Source organism: Silurus meridionalis, chromosome 7 (genome assembly GCF_014805685.1).
Source record: "Silurus meridionalis isolate SWU-2019-XX chromosome 7, ASM1480568v1, whole genome shotgun sequence".
Classification (NCBI taxonomy): domain Eukaryota; kingdom Metazoa; phylum Chordata; class Actinopteri; order Siluriformes; family Siluridae; genus Silurus; species Silurus meridionalis.
The window spans coordinates 6,443,927-6,464,790 of NC_060890.1; the positions used below are offsets into that span (position 1 = coordinate 6,443,927).

Genomic DNA, 20,864 nt, shown 5'->3' on the forward strand with positions numbered 1-20,864 from the left:
AAACTGTTGATCTTAAGAGAGTTCAAAGAAGAATGGTCAGACTGGTTCAATGTGACAGCAAGGTTATGTTAACTGAAATAGCCACTTTTTACACCTATGGTGAGCAGAAAAGCATCTCAGTGCAACACACTGCAGATTCTTCAGCTGCAGATTTTTCACTGTAGCCTCACTGGAGAATCCTGACCTTGGTTGACAGGAGTAAAATCCTGTGTGGGATTTCTGTTATTGACGCCCATGTACACACTTTTATTCTTCTTTGAGATAGAGGTCGACCGATCAAGAATTTTATCGATAACGATAGCTAGGTTGGATCATACTTGTACTCGTACGATAACCGATTATTTAAATTATATGTTTTCAAAATGAATACTGTATAAAAAACAAACATAACATTAAAAAAAAGATTCATAAAAAGGTTCTGTATTAAATACATAGGAATTTATCAATTAATGAATATATTATATATTAATAAATGATGAATAATAAATTGTAAATAAAGCACTCTTTTTACACGATGCTCTCTCCGTGCAGCACGCAGTCCCATGTAAAATCAAACAGCGCGTGGTGTCAGTGATTCACCTCTAGAGGCCGCTCTTGTACTGTATAATGACCTTCTCAGCTGCTCCAGCAACCTGGAAAAACTTTTTAGATTCACAACCAATGAATTATGTTATTCTACAGATAATGAGGATAATAATATTTGAGGATAATATCTGAATAACTGTATTTTTGTAAACGGAAGAGCTTCATCACTTTTTTCCACCACAGAGTAGTCGTAAAAAAAAAATACAATTGAGAAATACTAATTAATTAGGAACTATAGCACTTCACTCACCTCAGTATTACTACAGTTGGACAACTTTGAAATGCACACTTCATACGTATATATGTATTATAAAAAAATATATATATATATATATATATATATATATATATATATATATATATATATATATTATTTTTTTTCCCCCCAGAGATTGTTCTTTGCCTAATGTTCCTGCTCTGTAATCTCTAATAACCCGTATTCAACCTAATTACCTAAATTTCTTATTGATTTTTTTCTTTCTCTTTCTCCATACAGTACATGCTCCATAACCTCCTTTTCCCTACAGGTCTGCATAGTGTAGCAACTCTCTCATCCTCTTTCCTCTTTTTATGGCAGGCCTCCTGGTCATGTTCTCTTCCTTTACTCTGGCCATGGGGAAAATTCAGGCTGCCCGCAAGCTGCACCAGGGTCTACTGGACAACAAATTTCACACCCCGCAGTCTTTCTTTGATACCACTCCCATAGGGCGCATCATCAACCGCTTCTCCAAAGATATTTACGTGATCGATGAGTCCTTGCCCTCCACGATCCTCATGTTCCTGGGGACTTTTTTTATCTCCCTCTCCACACTGATTGTTATCATTTACAGCACCCCCATCTTTGCTGTGGTCATTGGCCCATTGGCTCTAATTTACTTCTTTGTGCAGGTATTGTGTTTCCCAAAAAGATACTGCCAAGCTGCAGGAGTCTTCAATAATATTTTCCTACTTTACAGAATTGAAAGTGTTTTGTGCTCTAGCATGCAAGCAAAGCCGCTGGCAAAGAAGGTTCTAGCTGTGATTTCTCTTTCCCTTTCCTTTCTCCTCCTCTGTTTTTCCTTTCACTTCACGCAATCTCTTATTCTCGTTTTTCTTTCTCTCTCATAAGCACTATATCTCCTCCCCCTCTCTAACCGAAGAGTTGTTCATTTCCTTTTTGCACACAAACAGCTCCCCTGCCTACTTCCTGCCTTAAACTGTTTGCATGTACTCTTTCTCGCTCTCTCTCTCTCTCTCTCTCTCTCACACACACACACACACACACACACACACACACACACACACACACACACACACACACACACACACACACGCGTATGCATTTTATTGTAATCCTCCCCTCGGGATTTGGATGTGTTTACCCAGCCAGAGGATTTCTGATGTGTTACTGAACCCTGGTGGCCATAGGGTGACATTACATGTTCATTTTTGTTCTTCTCTCTCTCTCTCTCTCTCTCTCTCTCTCTCTCTCTCTCTCTCTCTCTCTCTCTCTCTCTCGCTCTCTCTCGCTCTCGCTCTCTTATTTTTAATGAAATAGAAAATACCATGTTGAAAAACTTTATTTTTGACTGAATTTCTCACAATTCTGATATATTCTCGCAAGTCTGACTTTGTTTCTTGCAATTCTGACAATTTCTTGTAATTATTACTTTTTTCTTACAATTCTGAATTTTTTTTTTTAGCCAATCGGGCATAAAATACAAATCATATAGGACAATTTTAGCCATGGTTTTACAAACCGTGAGATCTTTTTGTTAATGGAAGAATTGCATGGTATGAAACTAAGCCTCCGATCCCTGTAGAGAACTCAAAATTGCGAGACATAGGGTCGGAATTGCAAAAAATAAATATATATTGCAAGAAATAAAGTAAGAAGTGTGAGGGGGGAAAAAAATGAATCTTGAGAAACAAGTCAAAATTACGGGAAATAAAGTCAGATTGCCGAGAAATAAAGTCAGAATCGCGAGAAAAAAGTCCGAATCACAAGAAAAACTGTCAGAATCTTGAGAAATGAATTCAGAGTGCAGAGAAAAAAGTCAAAATTGCGAGAAATAAAGTCGCAATTAGGCAAAATAAATGGTAGGTGGCAGAAACAAACTTCCATAGGGAATACAATCGATAGTTGGAATTGAACAATAGACTCATTTGAGATACCGAAGATCAGCTCGCATGGACTGACCATAGTTTTTTTTTTATTAGTTTTCCATTCCATCTTTAGCTTTAGACCTTATTTTGCCATGGATAAAGACACAATTTTCACGTTACACTTCACACACTTCTTACAGATCTCTCTGGCACATTTGATCAACTGACCTAAAACCCCCTGAAACATGGCCAAGTGTCATTATTTATCCTTTGTAGCATTAACACGAGTTTTTGGACAAAACCTTGCGTTTCTGAGAACCCGAACACCTGAGTGTGTGAACAACCTCTGTGTGAACCTGTAGGTTTTGTAGTCTCCGGGATAGACCAAATGAGTGTGTGAGTCCATTGTTCAGCTGAATTAATCTTCCCTCCACTCCACACAGGTGTGCTGATTCTGGCTAACTCTTTACTGAGTCGGGTGTACGCTATGCTGAAGGCTGCCAACTTCACCCACCTCCACATGCTCAGCGCTGTTCTGAGGTCGCCGCAGTCCTTTTTCGAATCCAACCCCTCAGGGCGCTTGTTGAATCGCTTCAGCAAAGACGTGGACACAATAGACTGTCTGATTCCAGAAAATATTGATATCTGGATGCGCACTTTCTGGTACACAGTCACTGTGCTGGTCATATGCTCTGCCCTCACCCCTATGTTCTTCATAGTCATAGTGCCATTAACGCTGTTCTATTGGTGGGTCCAGGTAAATAGGAAACATTAACTCATTAATGCAGCATGCTAACGTGTGTCAATATGTTTACTGTTTAAGTATGCGTAGTCACCCTGCCATTCTCGGAGTAGTAGTATGGTTGTTTCTGTTAGAATTTGGGGAGGTGTTCATCATCAGTTGTTCTTTATCCAACTGGAACAGGTGCATACTAATACACCAAAAACCTCTTTCGAACGAATTGATTCCTAAAGCGTTGCTGATGTCTAAAATACTGGTACCAATTTGCTGATTTACATTATGAATAATCTGAACGATTGTGCATAAAGAACAGCTGTTTGTAGGAGTAGTCTGCTTTGGGAGGTCCTTTTTTTTTTTTTTTTTTTAAAGGTGTGATTTCAGTTGGTTCATTCCGTTAATGTCTTTTATCCAGACTAATTTTAATTCTTTATATTTAACCCCAGTGTTCTATCATTACAATCGCACTAAAAGCATCTCAAATAGGCTTTTTTTCCCCATTCTGCCTGGCATTCAGGGGTGGTTCGGATCAGAAAGCGCTAGTCACATTTATTATTCATTTCAAGAGCCTAACATTGTAGTAAATGTGATCCTGTGTAACAGAACGTAGTGATATTAATCCTAATCCAGACTGACCACCAATCATAACACCTTTAATGCTATACAAAGGGGCCATGAGACAGTGAAGGACACGTGTAGTAGGGGGTCAATACCCTTCCTGATGAGTGTGTAAAGCATTTTTACTGTAAATGTGCCTCTTGTACAGTATAAAAGTTCTATAATCTGCAAACCCCATACTTCATTCACATGACTTACTGCAGCTTCCTTTGCGGTTCTTTTCCTTTTTTTCCCCACATGTTGCTTTTGGTTTGGCTTCAGCATTGCATGAGACGGAAATAATCCTGATTTCTAAATCTGTGGTTTTTTTTTTTTTTTATTGATTTGAAGGTTCTAAGTGGGTTTTATGTCTTTGTTGTACATTCATGTCGATGCACAATAATAATGATATTATGCATTTGGACTACATTCTTTGATAATGGGTGAGGATTCCAGTAAGCATCCACAGAGATTTCAGTGCTGATCCTTAGTCTGTTATTTAGTGATGTTTTAGAAAAAAGGAAAAAAAGCTCTATTTTATGGATTTTCAAACCTTTTTCTGTGAGGGCCACGTAATTTCTGCTTTCTTTAATAGGGGGTCAGTCTGTAACAGAAAATTACATTGTCCATAGTGGCTATAAATATTATTGTGGAGATTTTATTATTTAGTTTATTAGTTTATTATTTTGTTATGCACCATACAGACAAATGAGTATTACATTGCAAGAGATATATAACCTATTCACAGAGCATTATAACTATCATAATGACATTTTTTTCATATTTATTGTATTTAAATCAAAACATTTACTTACTTATCCATATGATTGGTGGGTAAAGCTAACAAATTAGGCTACGCTAATAACTAGAGATCGACCGATATTGGATTTTGCCGAAAGCTAGGTCGAATCTTACTTGCCGATAACCGATTAATCAAACTGTTCAAATGGATACTGAATAAAACAAACACTTCATGCTAAATAGTATTGAACTTTATTACAGAAAAAAAAAAAAAAACACTACTGAACCATGAAAATGTGCAAGGAAATAAATATGAATATATTAATTAATAAATAACATTATAATGAATAAATTATGAATAACAAATTTAATATAGCGCTCTCCGTGCAGCACGTGGAATCAGTGATTCGCCTCTAGAGGCCGCTCTCGTAATAATTTTTGCCAAAAGCCGATAGTTTCAGCAATCAATTATCAGTGCTTTGACCTCTATTAATAACTAAAGGAAATTTTAGTTTAAAATATAACCTTTATTATCACATACAGATATGAAATGATTAAAACAACTTAAATTTTCGACTTTTAAATGACATTTTTAGACCATAGTTTGGGGATCCAGTCACCAAGCTGCCACTTCTCGGTCCTTGAGAAGGGCCCTTAACCCCATAGCTGCTTAGTTGTATGAAAGAGATAAACGTAAGCCACTCTGGATACAAGCGTGTGCCAATCCATAGAAGACAAATTTTACATTTAAATAGTTTGCATTAGTAACAGTGTATATGCCTGATTCATGTGGTGTTATTGGAATCCTAACCCCATTACAATGTGTGCTGTAGTTCATTTTTGCTTTATATTGTAGTTATATCTGTTAAACCTGCTGTCGGTGTCTCTCCTCCTCATCTCCTGTGTAGAGATTTTATGTAGCGTCCTCGCGGCAGCTAAAGAGGCTGGAGTCGATCAGTAGGTCCCCTATTTACTCACATTTTTCGGAGACCATCACCGGCACTAGCGTGATCCGTGCTTATGGGCTCAACACCTCGTTCGTGCTCATGAACGATGTGAAAGTGGACGAGAACCAAAAGAGTTACTACCCCGGTATTGTTTCCAACAGGTAGGTCTGGCCTCGCTCCTTCTGCATGCATGATTGTGTGCAGATGTTCGGCGTGAGTCTTGCCAAATTTTCTCTTGACTCTCAGTAATGTTTTTGGCAAGACCACCAGTGGTGCTTGTCCCACCATTCATATAAAACCATTCTGTGTTGATGTTTAATGACAGCGGTGTGTTTTGATGGGTTCAGGTGGTTGGGGGTACGGATAGAGTTTATCGGAAACTGCATCGTGCTGTTGCCGCCCTGTTCGCCGTGATCAGGAAGGACAGCCTAAATGAAGGGCTGGTGGGGCTCTCCATCACGTACGCCCTGCAGGTAGTGTAACCAAATAGTCCTCTAAAGAGGGTTTTGTAATAAATAGGAGACGTCCTGAACATATTGTGGACGCACCAGTGTGAGCACCAGAGGTGGAAAGAGTAAAAAAACATTTTACTCACTAGAAGTAACTGTTACTTCAATGAAATCATACTTAAGTACAAGTTACCAGGGTAAAAATCTACTCAAGTAAAAAGTAGCTCATGTGACATTTACTCATAGTAAAATTTACACAGTCCCCCTTTTTTTTTTTTTTTTAACAGTAAGGGGTGGGGGATTCTAGTGTAGTTCAAAAAGGACAATAAAATATAAATCTCTAACTAGTTGTTTTCAACTGAAGGAACACCTTTACAAATTAAAAAACTGATTCAACTGATGACTTTTTTTTAATGAATACCGAATAAATAAAAAAAAAACACTCCATGCAAAATAGTATTGTACTTTATTACCAAAAAAAAACCCACTACTGAACCATGAAAATGTGCTAAAGGAAATAAATCAGAATATATTCATTAATATAAATCATATTATAATAAATAAATTGTGAATAACACGTATAATATAGCGCTCTCCATGCAGCACATACTCTCACAGCCCGTGGAATCAGTGATTCGCCTCTAGAGGCCGCTCTCGTAACGATTTTTGCCAATAGCTGATAGTTTCAGTAATCAATTATCAATTAACTAGTTGTTTTCGACTGAAAGAACATTACAAATGAAAGTGCAAAAATATTATATTTAAAATAAAAAACACTTCAATGCTTGATTTAACTCTGATGCGAGTTATGCTCTTTTGCAGGAAAAAAAATTGCATTATTTTAATTAATTTATTATTTATATAGTTAAGAATGCAGTGGAAAAAACATGTAAAAGTACAATTTCTGATTATGAAAACTACTTTAAAAGTATAAGTACACAAAGAAACTACTCATTTACATTATATTGAGTAAATGCAATCCGTTACTTTCCACCTCTGGTAAGCACATACATGTTGCTTTATAAACGTGCAGTAGGGTTGCAAATTTCAGGAATTTTCAAGACTGGAAACTTTCCGTGGGAATTAACGTGAATTAAAGGGGAATAAACTGGGAATATACAAAATTGCAGGTTAGCCTATATCAGTGAACTTAAATTGCGGGATCACCCCCTACATGTGCGTTTCTCCAAACCATAATCATGTTTTTCACAAAAATAACATAAATATTACCTACATTGTGCTGTGTGTAAGCTATAGCGCAACTAAATATATAATTTAAATTATTAAATTATACTAACAATTTAATTAAATATATATAATATATGATAAAAATCTGTATCAGTTTGCATGCATGTCACCTTATGACCAAACAAAATGTTTATATTTATGTTTGTATATGATTCAGTTTTCATACATTTACCCAAATTTCCAATTAATTCCCACAAATTCTTATCAATTACTAGTAAGATTCCTACTTGGAATATTTCCCAAATTCCCCAGGTGAAGTTCCCATGGAAAGTTTCCACCCCTTTGCAACCCTAGTGTGCAGCATCATTGTTGACACAAATGTTAAAAATGTCCAACGCAGTTGTAGAAAACATTGTTAAAAATATTGTGATATTGTGAAACAGCATGCATTTGTTTCAGACTATTAGAAACGTGTATAAATATTTGAACGTGAAAATATTTTTATTTCACACAGACACTTATTCACATTAGTTCTCAGTCATCAGTTCTGCAGCAATGCCTTTCTAACCCGAAGATAATAAATGAATCATACTCAAGACGTTAGTGCTGCAGTGATTTTACAGCTGTGTAAAAACACATCACCGTGACCGATTTTCACGTTCCATATCCAATAGGTCACGATGTCCCTGAACTGGATGGTGAGAATGACCTCTGAGCTTGAAAGCAACATTGTCGCAGTAGAGAGAGTGAAGGAGTACTCCGAGACACCACCTGAGGTCAGTGTTGTCAACACAGCTACTTTTTAGACCTGGATCACGACCGATTCAATGCATTGTATAAATAGCAGACAGTTATATCATCTTATAGAGACCATTCGAGCCTCATACTGATGCCATACGACTGGGCAGGAATAAAAAAAGGAATAGTGCATCTTTAATTCATTTACAGGAGTGATGATTAGTTCTTCTTTCAGCTTGGAGAAGTAAAACATCACCAGTTTACTTTTTTTTATATAATTTTAAATAAAATGCCTGCTTGGTTAAATAAAAAAAAAAAACCTAAAGAAAAACAAAGAAATATATAAAAATTTGAATAAATCAAATTAATGCAATTTTAATATATTGATTAAATTGAGTCATTGATTAAATAGGCACAAACTAAATCAATTAAATAAAATGAAATAAATGCAAATATTAAATGATATAGTTTACATTTGTTACACACAAGGTAATCTATTTATTCATTCAATTTATTTGTTCATAAACGAATTAATTCCTCCTATCCTTCATTCATCCATTCACTCCATCGATATGCGGAATTGTCAGGAATTTTTCCTTTTTAAGAGAAATTCTTGAAGCTGTAAATAAAACACAAAAGAATCCATATCGCTGAATAAATAGCTTTTTTTTTTTATAGGCACCGTGGGAGGTGGACAAAAAGCCTCCATCAGACTGGCCTCCTGAGGGCAAAGTGGAGTTTAATAACTACAGTGTGAGGTATCGAGAGGGACTCGACTTGGTTCTGAAGAACATTTCTCTCCAGGTGAAAGGAGGAGAAAAGGTCAGGAGTGAATTCAGGCAGTGCAGATACTCAGTATTGCTTTTGCAGAATTTATTTAGCTGTGCACTTAATTGTGCGTAGTGACCGCTTTATATCTTTTGTGTGTGTGTGTGTGTGTGTGTGTGTGTGTTTGCAGATTGGCATTGTGGGTAGGACTGGAGCGGGGAAGTCCTCCATGACACTGTGTCTGTTCCGGCTCCTGGAGGCGGCAGAAGGGGAAATTACAATCGATGGAGTGAAGATTGCCGAGATCGGCCTGCACGACCTACGATCCAAACTCACCATCATCCCCCAGGTCAAACACTTTCTCTCCCTTACCCACCCTCACGCAAGCTGTTTTTACTTAAACCCAGCTTTGAACATTTATTGTTGAAGATTTATTGTTATATTAATATTTCTCTCAAGTCAGGTTTTAATGTGTCCGCCAAAAAAAAAAAAGATTTTGGTGTGATTGCCAAAAATATTTCATACTGGCAAAAAAATGTACGATCCAAAGCAGCTTTCAACTCACAAAACATCTTGAAATGTTTAACAGTGGCTAATTAGCATGCTTGACTCCAAACACAACTGTAGCTAATTTGCTGCAAATTCACGTCCAGATCGTTAATATATTCCTGTTTGTCTTTTATTTTCTGCATTCATTCTTGCTCTTGTGACCCTAATTCACTTTTAAAAACACTTTTATTTCAGCTAATTCACCTTCAATCCATGAGAACCACCTGTCCTCATTTGCCCTTCTATGCTGATTGTAGATTTAGGTATTCAGTACAATAGTAGCGTTGTAAGCACAGATACTGTACACTACACGCTGCTGTAGATTGATTGCATTTTAATCGAGTAGTTATTGATGAATCGATGTATTTTATTAATAAAGTTTTTTTTTCATATACTACATGAAGTTTTTAGGACTATGGGGTTTTTAGCATTTAAAAAGAAGCAAAGGTACAGAATTTTTTGCCTGAGTAACAATGTTTTGTATTGAGAATAATGATTTTTAGATAAGAATGAGGTAATTTCATTTTTTTTCATATATATGTTTTTTTTTTAATTATTATTATTTATATGGGCATTTTTTTTTTTTTTTTTATGATAAAAACACATCTATGCTTTGGTGGATGGCAGTTCTTTTTGGATTCCTTAGACCTAAATAAAAGGTGTAGACTATAAATGAGGAATAATTACTGTGTAAGTAAAAAAAAAAAATTAATTTTGCAATACAGTAAAACCCTGCTGAACGAGCATAATTCTTTAGTGAATATTGCTCGTAGGTCCATTTGCTCGTATGTTCGAACTGGTTTTCCCCATAAGAAATAATGTAAAAGTGATTTAATCAATTCTGAGACCTCATTCGATCGCTTATTTCTGCACTTAAAAAGTATTTGTAGCCTATTTTAACAAACAAATACACCGCAAATTACCGTAATGTAAACATAATTTAACACTTACCCATGGGGTAGTGGTTGATTGCGAGTGTGAGATGCACAGAGCTACACCACGCTCATACTTTTTCTTCTTGGTTTCCATGGTAATTCTATTTACTTTAGTTTTCCCAGCACCATCACTGATTTTCTTGGGAGACATTTTTCAAGATTTCTAGTGAAATCAAAATATAAAACTAAAAAAAGTTATGTTTTTGCTGCACCGAACAACGAGAGCGAACGAGCGACACGAGATAAGCGACTGATGCTACCCTCGGCCGAAAGCGGGGAAGCGGCAGCGTGGGTTTGCTCGTGCCTTAGAAATTTGTTTCGAAGGTCGCTCGTATCTCCGTACAAATTATAATTTTAACTAGTAACTAATAGTACCTGCAGGTATACAATATAGGATGTCTTTGGATGCGGTATAAAATTTTGTGTTTTGCGTCACTTGATCTTGGAAACCCAAACCTGTTCCAGCATGGCAATGCGCCTGTGCACAAAGTGAGCTCCGTGAAGATATGGTTTACATGGTTTGGAGAGGAAGATCTTGAGTCTCCAGCCTTAGAACTCTGATCTCATCCCTACTGAACACCTTTGGGATGAATGTTAACACTGACTGCACCCCAGGCCTCCTCACCTACATCAGAACCTGCTTTTACGAACACCCTTGTGGCTGATAAACACAAATCTCCACAAACTCTAGAGCAACATCTTCCCAGAAGAGTGGAGGGAATTATAAGAGCAAATTGGGATTAAATGTGGAAAGCGATGCTCAAACCATACTAATGACTAATGGCAATATAGTACATGAACATTTCCACATTTAGTACCAATCTGCAGTTTTGATAACCTTTCCTCTTCTGGGGAGATGGTGTCAGTAAAGTCAGGTACTGATGTAGGTGAGGTGAGGAGGCCTGGGGTGCAGTCAGCATTCCAATTAGTCCTAAAGATGTAGTCCTAAAGAATAACCATATTTAATTCAGAGCTGTAAAAAAGGCTGCTCAAGATCTTCCATTCTAACCCATGTAAAGCGTATCTTCATGAAGCTGGCTTTGAGCACAGGGACATTGGAAGAAGTTTTAGTCTCCTTTTTCAAGTGAAGGCACAAAATGTAATGCTTCCACATCCGATATATATTAGTGATGGACAGGTTTGTTGATATTCCTCCATGAAAAAACAAGAAGAACCCACAATTTTTTCTGCAATAGCTGACATAGACCAAAAAAAAAAGTGATGTTTAATAATTGTTAATTCCATATTTAATAAAAAATCAGACTTCGCTTTTGATTATTGATTGAACAGAATATTTTGAATAATTAAACAAATAAAAATGAGATGAGCAAATGTGTTGGTGCCAAAATCCAAATAATAGATTTTTTCCTGCCCGATTTAAATGTGCCCTGCCTAATTTGCTATTTATAGGAACCAGTTCTGTTCTCGGGGACACTGAGGATGAACCTCGACCCTTTTGACAAATACAGCGATGACGAACTGTGGAACGCTCTCAAACATTCTCACCTACATAAGTTTGTCAGCAACCAGCCTTCTAAACTTGAATTGGAATGCTCGGAAGGAGGAGAGAATTTAAGGTACATCAACAGCATGTGACACTGTACCGCATGATGAAATATTATGGTTCAGTTAATAGGTTTCAGTGCTTGACTATAATATCAGAGTTAATCCCTATGCGCTCACATCCACTGTGTTCTGGGTGTGTGCAGTGTGGGACAGAGGCAGCTCGTCTGCTTGGCTCGAGCCTTGCTAAGGAAGACAAGAATCCTCATCCTGGATGAAGCTACAGCTGCTATTGATTTGGAGACAGATGATCTCATCCAATCCACCATTCGCACACAGTTCGAGGACTGCACAGTCTTCACCATCGCTCACAGACTCAACACCATTATGGACTACACAAGGTATGACTGGGCTTGGCCTTTACTACTCTGGGTCAAAAATCTGGTCCATTAGCACAAAATTCAATTATTGTGACAGTACATACAGACAGATATAGAGAATAGATTTACTGTCCTCTGAAAACAACTCAACATACACCATTATTGTCAAAATAGCTGGCAACAAATGTGAGTTATTATCTAGCACTGAGCTGCAGATTCACCAGAGCTGCACAGGTTGTTGCTGGGATCCTCTTTTACGCCTCCATAATGACATCACGGAGCTGCTGGATGTTAGACACATGTTGCTTTTCCACCTTCCACTTGAGGAGCCCCACAGGTGTTTAAAATGGATTAGGTCTGGATGCATACTTGGCCACTCCCTCACCTTCAGCTTCATCAGCAAGGCAGTTGTCATCTTGGTGGCGTGTTTGGGATTGTTTTCATGTTGGGAAAACTGCCGTTCAGCCCAGTTTTTGAGGGGAGGGCATTATGTTCTGCTTCAAAATGTCACAGTACATGTTGGAATCCATGTTTCCCTCAATGAACTGCAGCTCCCCAGTACCATGATGCTACCACCACCATGCTTGGCTGTAGGCAAGAGACAATTTTCTTGGTATTCCACACCAGGGTGCTGCACACCATCTGAGCCAAACAAGTTCATCTTAGTCTCATCTGACCACAGGTCCAGTATTTCATGCTCTTGAGCAGGTTGTCTTTTGCAAACAGTTTGCAGGCTTTCTTGTGAGCCAGGTTCAGAAGAGGCTTCCTTCTAATACGACGGCCTGCAGACCGACTTGTTGCAGTGTGAGGCGTATGGTCTGAGCACTGGCACGTGAACCTTCAGCTTCTGCAACCTCTAAAACAGTAATGCTACACTCTGTTTTTTGAAGCAGCTTCTGCACCTGACGCACAGCACAAGGACTCGATTTATTTGATGGACCCTTGCGAGGTCTGTTCTGAATGAAATCCATCTTGGAAAACCTCTGTATGACCCTGGCAACTGCACTGTAACTCAGTTTTAGGGTTTTACTGATCTTCTTATAGCCAAGGCATCTTTTATGGAAAGCAACAATTCTAATTCTCAAATCCTCAGAGTGTCTTTACTATGAGGTGCCATGTTAAACATCCAGTGGTCAGAATGAGAGAATTGTACCTAAAGCACCTAATTTTACACTTAGGGTGTACGCACTTTTGTTGCCAGCTATTTAGACAATAATGGCTGTATGTTGAGTTATTTTCAGAAGACAGTAAATCTGTACTGCTATACAAGCTGCACCCTGACTACCGTATTTTCCGGACTATAAGCCGCTACTTTTTCCCACGTTTTGAACCCCGCAGCTTAAACAACGAAGCGGCTAATTTATGGATTTTTCCTGGGGGTTTCCCGGTCTCACAAACTTCAAGCCAAAAAACTGAACCCCATAACATTAGACCAATGAAATTTCCGAACGGAAACGGAAAAACGCACCTCACCTGTGTTCTGAGCTGCACGGCATCGGGAGAAAAAACTTCCATTGGGTGATTTTTAAATGCACGACGATGCCAAAAGATAAACTCCCAAGAGAAATAGTTGTAAAAGGAAGGAGGAAGACAGTGAACAATGACTTTCTTGGTAGGCTACTGTTAGATACAAGCCGTTGTAACGCGTTGAGTCTGGGTGAAGGGAGAGCTCGCTAACTCCAGTTGCAACAGAAATCATATAAGCACAGACAGGTTTCCAAAACTCGTGCTTTTTTATTTTTCTTGGCAACAGCGTTACGGGTTAGTCAAAGAAACTTAGAAATCAGCATCAGAAAATAATAAGGACATAATCCTCGGTTTCCACACATGCAGTAATAGCGGAAAAATGCAGTGTCAGGCTATTCCCAAAATACCGCTATGCTCCTAAAGGAAGTGCAACATATTTCACCCGTTACACCGTGTGTAACGTGTCTTTCGTTAACGGCTGTGTAAAGTACATTAGTGTAGACACGGCTTATTTATGTTAAAAATAAAAATATTTGTAAAATTCAGTGGGTGCAGCTTATATATGGGTGCGCTTTATAGTCCGGAAATTACGGTACTCTAAAATATATCCAAGTGTTATTTTTATAGTATATTAGTATAGTATATTTCTATGCCCCTTGAGAAGATATAATAAAAATGTTATTTATATATACTGAATTAGGGCTTTCAATCGATTAAAATATTTATTTGTACCTTAAATTAATACTTTTCATGTTTTTAATACTCTAATCAACCTGTCCATGTACAAATATTGATATCTTAAATATTGTTTTATGCAAATGCATGTTTATTATTAGTGAAACATAGAGCATGAAGACAAAATATTCATGTAAATGTATTAAAGTAATAATAGTGTTTTAAATTATGTAGATTATCAGGACACCAAATTGAACTTTTGCTATGTTTCCACACGGACGGCTTTAATTGCTGGATGTGTGCATCATGGTGGATTTTGGTGCTTGATTTGAGATTTGGTGCATCAGTAAAACAAATGTTCAATGATTTAAAAAAAAAATTTTAATGGACTTTTTTTTTTATCTGAGTAAAGAAAGGACATCGTAAATAAAAGTGTTGCATTGAAAGTTTTAAATTAATCTTACTTTTTTTTTAAATTCACTTTATATTTATTTATTCATATTTTTGTTTAGAAATAGTCAAATAGAAATGCGCGCTGCGTTAATCATGCGGGTATAAAATTAGTGTCGGTAAAATTAATTTGCATTAACACACAAACACGTTTATTTTAACATCTAGCCATCACATTGTCCAACTCACTCAAATCCTTACACTTACCCATTTTCCTGCTTCTAACACATCAATTTTGAGGACAGAATGTTTACTTGTTGCCATAGATCACTTGTACACATGAGTGTGTGTATGTATGTATGTGTGTGTGTGTATATATATATTATATATTATGGGGTGTAACGGTACACAAAATTCGCTGTTTGGTGTGTACCTCGGTTTTCAAGTCACAGTTCAGTTTACTTTCAGTATGATTGGGGGGAAGAAATGCCAAACATAAAAATGCTTGTAATTTCTATTAATAAAGTTTAAATTTTTAAAAACAATTTTCAATAAAATGCCTGCCTGGTTAAATAATATATAAATGTTATTATATTTAAAAAAAATAATAATAATTTTAATAAATCAAATTATTGCAATACACGCTTTTATTCTATTGATTAAATTAGGTAATCAATTAAATTGGCACACTAAATTAATTAAATAATATTTAATAAAAATACAGGTAATACAGTGTGTGTTTTTGTGTATGTGTGTGTTTTACATTTAATATAAAATTTTCTAAAGATTTGATGTACTTAACTGTTTTACTGCACTTCTATTTTAACATACTTTAACAAACATCTTCATTCCTTCCATCCTTCATTTATTCACTCCCTCGATATGTGGAATTGTCAGGATTTTCTCCTTTTAAGAGAAATTCTTGAAGCTCTTCATAAAAGGCTAACGAATCTATAGCGCTAGCATTACCGGCTAGCCACTTCCTGGCTAGAGGTTAATGCTAGCTCTATTGATTCTTTAGCGTTTTTGTGCATGCGCAAAACAAATCTTATTTACGGTATGAAGTGAGGAGCCACAGTCAAACTGCACTAACTCTAGTTTCTTTTTTTATACCCCCAGCATTGTTGTGTATGTTTTCAAGTTTAATAATAATTAGAAAATGTGCTTAAAGCGTAAGGTGGAGACTAAACAAACTTGTGGTCCGTCACTAAATACGTTGCTTAGGGAGCTCAGATTTTAACTATGATCTGCATGTAAAAAGGATTGCATTCAGTACATGTGTACTGAACTGAAAGTTAAAAATGACACTGGTCTGTGGTACTGTCTCCTGAACCACACCAATATTTACACTGTTATCTCAGAGTTGGTATAATAAATGCAAAATCGCATAATTCTGCATAATTTTGTGAAGTGCTTTAAACAAGCAAACCTTCTGTTAATAATTATAAATTGAATTATCACAAAATTCTAAAAACTAAATTTTTATAAACCACAGCCATTGTAGAAGGCATATTTACACATCATAATGATTGTATTTTTCAATAAATAAATCATTTATACAGTAATGTGTGTTCTCATAGATTATATGGTTTTAAGGAAGCACGTCTTCAGAAAGCAGTTTTGAAAAACTAAAAAAAATGGAATGCACTGGAATGTACAAGATGAAATAAGTGTTACTGTTTAATATTTTTAATGGTTGCACATCAGATGTACCTGGAACATACATCTAAATATACACTGTTTAGCCATAACATTAAACCCTTTACACATCTTGTTACACATCCCAACAACGTTACACATCTCATTACACACAGAACTTGGCCTGGTCTCATAAATTAGTGGAAGCACCCTTGTGTTTCCCCGTACTCTCATAAGTTGGTGGTGGTCCTGTAATGTGTGGAGGGTTGACTGTGAACTGGCAGAACCAAATGAGAAAAAATTGGGAGCTCATTTGGCATTTTAGTAGACAGATATTTTTGAACCTTAATAGCTTTTAATCACTTTATTTTTTTTCATTCCCAGAGTTCTGGTTTTGGATAAGGGACAGGTTGCAGAGTTTGACACACCAAGCAAACTTATTTCACAGAAAGGAATCTTCTACGGCATGGCAAAAGACGCAGGGATGGTGTGAGCCTTCGAAGCCGCCGAAACACAACAGTGCCTGAGACAGTGAATGTATCATATTGTTTCGTTACCCAGCTGAACATGTAATCGGTTTTCGCATTATTGTTGTTTTATACGAACTGCTGTTCTACTGTTCATATGGCCACTGAATTTTCACAATGAAGCAGTCTATTTTTGTACTTTATTATTTAAGTTTTTGTAGGCTTATGCTATAGGGAAAAATGCTGTTGATGTAAAAGTGCCATTCCTTCATGTACAGAACATATTTTATTACCGACGTCGGGTTTTGTTAGTTTTGCAATCAAAAGCAATAATGGCGATTATTTAGTTTTTTTGTTGTTGTTGTTGTTGCCGTCATCGGAGAGTTCCAAAGATGATTTAGTGACCAAAGTTTTTGTGTGACAATCAGATTCAATACGATGTGCAGTTGTTTGTTTAAAGTGTTTCCAGACTGGATTCATATTTTTGACTGATTAGACTTTAGCAGCGAAGCATTAATATCGTGGCCGCCTTTATTTAAATAGTTAAAGGGATCATCTGTTTCTTCCTTTAGCAGCTACGTGTTTATACCTCATACCGTATGAACCAGCCTTGAACTGTTTGCTCCAGGCCCATTTCGATTCAGAACTAAAGAAACAGCGTTTACCGATTTTTGCCGATTAGATTCGAAACAACTTTGTACTCTTAGCAAACACTATGCTGTGAATGTCTGAAAAGTGCATATGGGGTCCATTTTCTCATCAGTAAACAAATATATGTTAGACTATAAGAAAAACACTATGAGAGATTTTAATAAACTTAAGAAGCAAATACTTAGTGATCCAAAATATGTTTTATATTTTATTATGTAATTCACGTTTGTGTAGAAATCATATAATAAATGAAAAGTTCATAATTGTGCTCTTGTTGTGCTTTATTTTATTGATCATCCTTTTTCAAATAACACACCCACAAACACACACACAAACCAAATGGCCATACACCACCTGCCTATGATTATGGCCTGCTTGTAACACAGTTCAGAGTTAATGAGAAATGAACCCCACAAGACCTCTTAAGGTGTGCTGTGGTATCTGGCTCCAAGATTTTAGCGACAGATACTTCACCATCCGCAAATTGTGATGTGGGGTCTCCCTGGATAGGATTTCTTTGTCCAGCACATCCTACAGATGCCATGTCTGCACCTTGGACTCCTTATTATATTTCCTAAATCATTTAATTATTTTTACATTGGGAATACTGTTGCCATGAATACCAAAGTGCCATCTCTTCCCCTGGTAAGCAGGCCACCTTCTCCCACTGTTCCATGAACCAGTTCTTATGGTCATCTGCACATCTGTAGGTGCTTTCAGGGTTGGACAGGGGGTTGTTTTGACCCCTTCTCTATAATCAGACCAGATTGTACAGCCTTATTTATATTCATATTTCTATGCTTATTCATAGCCAGATTCATCAGTGAATCTTTGGGCCCAGGACCCTGTTGCTGGTCTAACAGTTCCTTCTCTTTGGTATACAGTGCATCCGGAAAGTATTCACAGCACTTTACTTTTTTCACATTTTTATTATGTTCCATCCTTATTACAAAATAGATTCAATTCAATATTCTACTTAAAATTCTACAAACATTTCCCAATAATGACAACATGAAAGAAGTTTGTTTGAAATCTTTGCAAATGTATTTACTTTCTTTTGGCTTCTCCCATTAGGGGTCGCCACAGCGGATCATTTGTATTCATGATCCGCATGTTCAATTTGGCACCTTTTTACACTGGATGCCCTTCCTAACGCAACCCTCCCCATTTATCCGGGCTTGGGGCCGGGACTAAGAGTGCACTGGCTTGTGCAACCCTAATGGCTGGGGTTGGTTCCCTGACCGGGGATCAAACCCGGGCCGCAGCGGTGAGAGCGCTGCATCCTAACCACTAGACCACCAGGAAACAAATCTTTGCAAATGTATTAAAAATAAAAAATAAAAAAGAACACTGTTTCCATGTACAGTTTCCACTGATCATCCTGGAGCTGTTTCTACAACTTGATTGGAGTCCACCTGTGGTAAATACAGTTGATTAGACATGATTTGGTAAGACACACACCGGTCTTTATAAGGTCCCAAAGTTAACAGTGCATGTCAGAGCATAAACCAAGCCATGACGACCAAGGGCTTGTCTGTAGACCCCCAAGACGGCACAGATCTGGGAAAGGGTACAGAAAAATTCTGCAGCATTGAAGGTCCTAATGTGCACAGTGGCTGTTATCATCCATAAATGTTTTTTTAAAAAGTTTGGAACAACCAGGACTCTTCCTAGAGCAGGAAACTGAGCAATTGCGGGAAAAGGACCTTAGTCAGGGAGATGACCAAGAACCTGATGGTCAGTCTGAAACAGCTCCAGCGTTTCTCTGTGTAGCGAGGATGAGAACTTTCCAGGAGAGCAACCATCTTCGCAGCACTCCACCAATCAGGCCTGTATGGTAGTGTGGCCAGATGGAAGCCACTCCTCAGTAAAAGGCACATGACAGCCTGCCTGGGCTTTGCCAAAAGGCACCTGAAGGACTCTCAGACCATGAGAAACAAAGATTGAACTCTGTGTCCAGAATGGCAAGCGTTATGTCTGGAGGAATCCAGGCACCGCTCATCATCTGGTCATACCATCCCTACATTAAAGCATGGTGGTGGCAGCATCTTGCTGTGGGGATGTTTTTTCAATGCAGGAACTGGGAGACTAGTCAGGATCGAGGGAAAGATGAATGCAGCAATGTTGTTTATGTAGTTGTATGACATTTGTTCCTCAGTTACCTTAAATGCCTTTAAAGTTCTGATGCCGAGCAGGTAGAATCATAATAATGTCAGTAGTGAAGATGTTGCTGACTGTATGTGTTCAAAACCAAAGCTCAAACTGAAGGTACACTGTATACGTGACAAAGCAGCTTTGATTCTTTTTACCGCACTACCGTTCTGTCTTCACGTAATTGAGTCGGAGAGAGTGTTGATTTCATCTGTCAAATGCGAAATTAAATTAATTGCAGTGAATGGCATGCACCACAAAACTCCTTACGAGTACACCGTTTGCTATTTTTTACCTCTCAAAGCCATGAAAGAGCTCTGAATGATAATTCAGCCCAATGCCATGTAATTCCTTGTGGGTCCCAAACATTGGCAAGTCTGCAAGCATAAACTAGAACCCTCTAGACAAGACACCTCATGTTCTGTGGTTTAGAGTTGGGATAATTTAGGTCTGCTTGTTTCTCTTAGCTTCATAAAAACTTGCTGTTCCATGCCATCATCTATTTTGACAGATGATGGACACAAAAGGATCAATAGACCCAAATTGCCAGGATGTAAAAAGCCAAACCACATGAAACACATGAGTTTGGCTACTGCTTTGGTCCCACACATATCACTGCAAGCAGCTGGCAGTGTCAGGCGAACAGGGGGAAGGTATTAAGAAGTTGTGACAAAGCAAGATTTCTCAGAACGAAACAAAGCAGACGTTTGTTATCTGAACAGCATTCCAATGTCTATACAAACATGAGCCGGTGGACTTTTCAGAACAGGTTTCAATGAAGCCTGGCATGTGATGGTGTTTTTTTGTGCACCCGAACCTTCTAAAACATGAAACTGCCTGGGGCTGTCCGTGTAGCTGCGAATTATGTGATGAAACCATGCTGAGAAAGTGGGTACAGTCTACGTGCTATAAACATGTACACTAAACTTTTGGTGCAACAACATTCGATTTCAACATTTATATGCTATTTGGTAGCACACTGTTCTGATTTAGGACCCCACACATAATACTGAGAAAGCTGGACACACATTTCCTCCTAGTGCTGTGTGGCAGGCTGTCTTTCACATCCCGATGCCCTCCCCTTGTGCTTCAAAAGGAATTCAAACCAATCTCATTCACCTCAAACAGACACTCTTGACCAGTCCTGCCCGTTCTCATAGTTATATTTCACAACGCAGTGGAAACAGATCCAATACTCTCCTTTTCTTTCTCTCTGAGCAC

At 37.6% G+C, this 20,864-nt stretch overlaps 1 protein-coding gene and 1 long non-coding RNA gene across 2 annotated transcripts in view; one reads left to right on the plus strand and one right to left on the minus strand.

The window, feature by feature from the left end:
- Window positions 1-17,755, plus strand: part of abcc3 (ATP-binding cassette, sub-family C (CFTR/MRP), member 3) — a 59,806-nt gene extending 42,051 nt beyond the window's left edge. Inside the window, 10 exon segments of the mRNA XM_046853032.1 lie at window positions 1,163-1,473; window positions 5,656-5,855; window positions 6,042-6,085; window positions 6,088-6,167; window positions 8,006-8,107; window positions 8,748-8,891; window positions 9,028-9,186; window positions 11,732-11,898; window positions 12,031-12,225; window positions 16,759-17,755. Of these exon segments, the coding sequence (XP_046708988.1) occupies window positions 1,163-1,473; window positions 5,656-5,855; window positions 6,042-6,085; window positions 6,088-6,167; window positions 8,006-8,107; window positions 8,748-8,891; window positions 9,028-9,186; window positions 11,732-11,898; window positions 12,031-12,225; window positions 16,759-16,867 (1,511 nt within the window). The 3' untranslated portion in view covers window positions 16,868-17,755.
- Window positions 3,556-5,649, minus strand: LOC124388428. The gene is made up of 2 exons (XR_006926413.1): window positions 5,450-5,649; window positions 3,556-5,400 (listed from the first exon to the last, which is right to left on the minus strand). It is a non-coding gene; the product is annotated as an uncharacterized LOC124388428 (long non-coding RNA).
- Window positions 17,756-20,864: the final 3,109 nt, after the last annotated feature.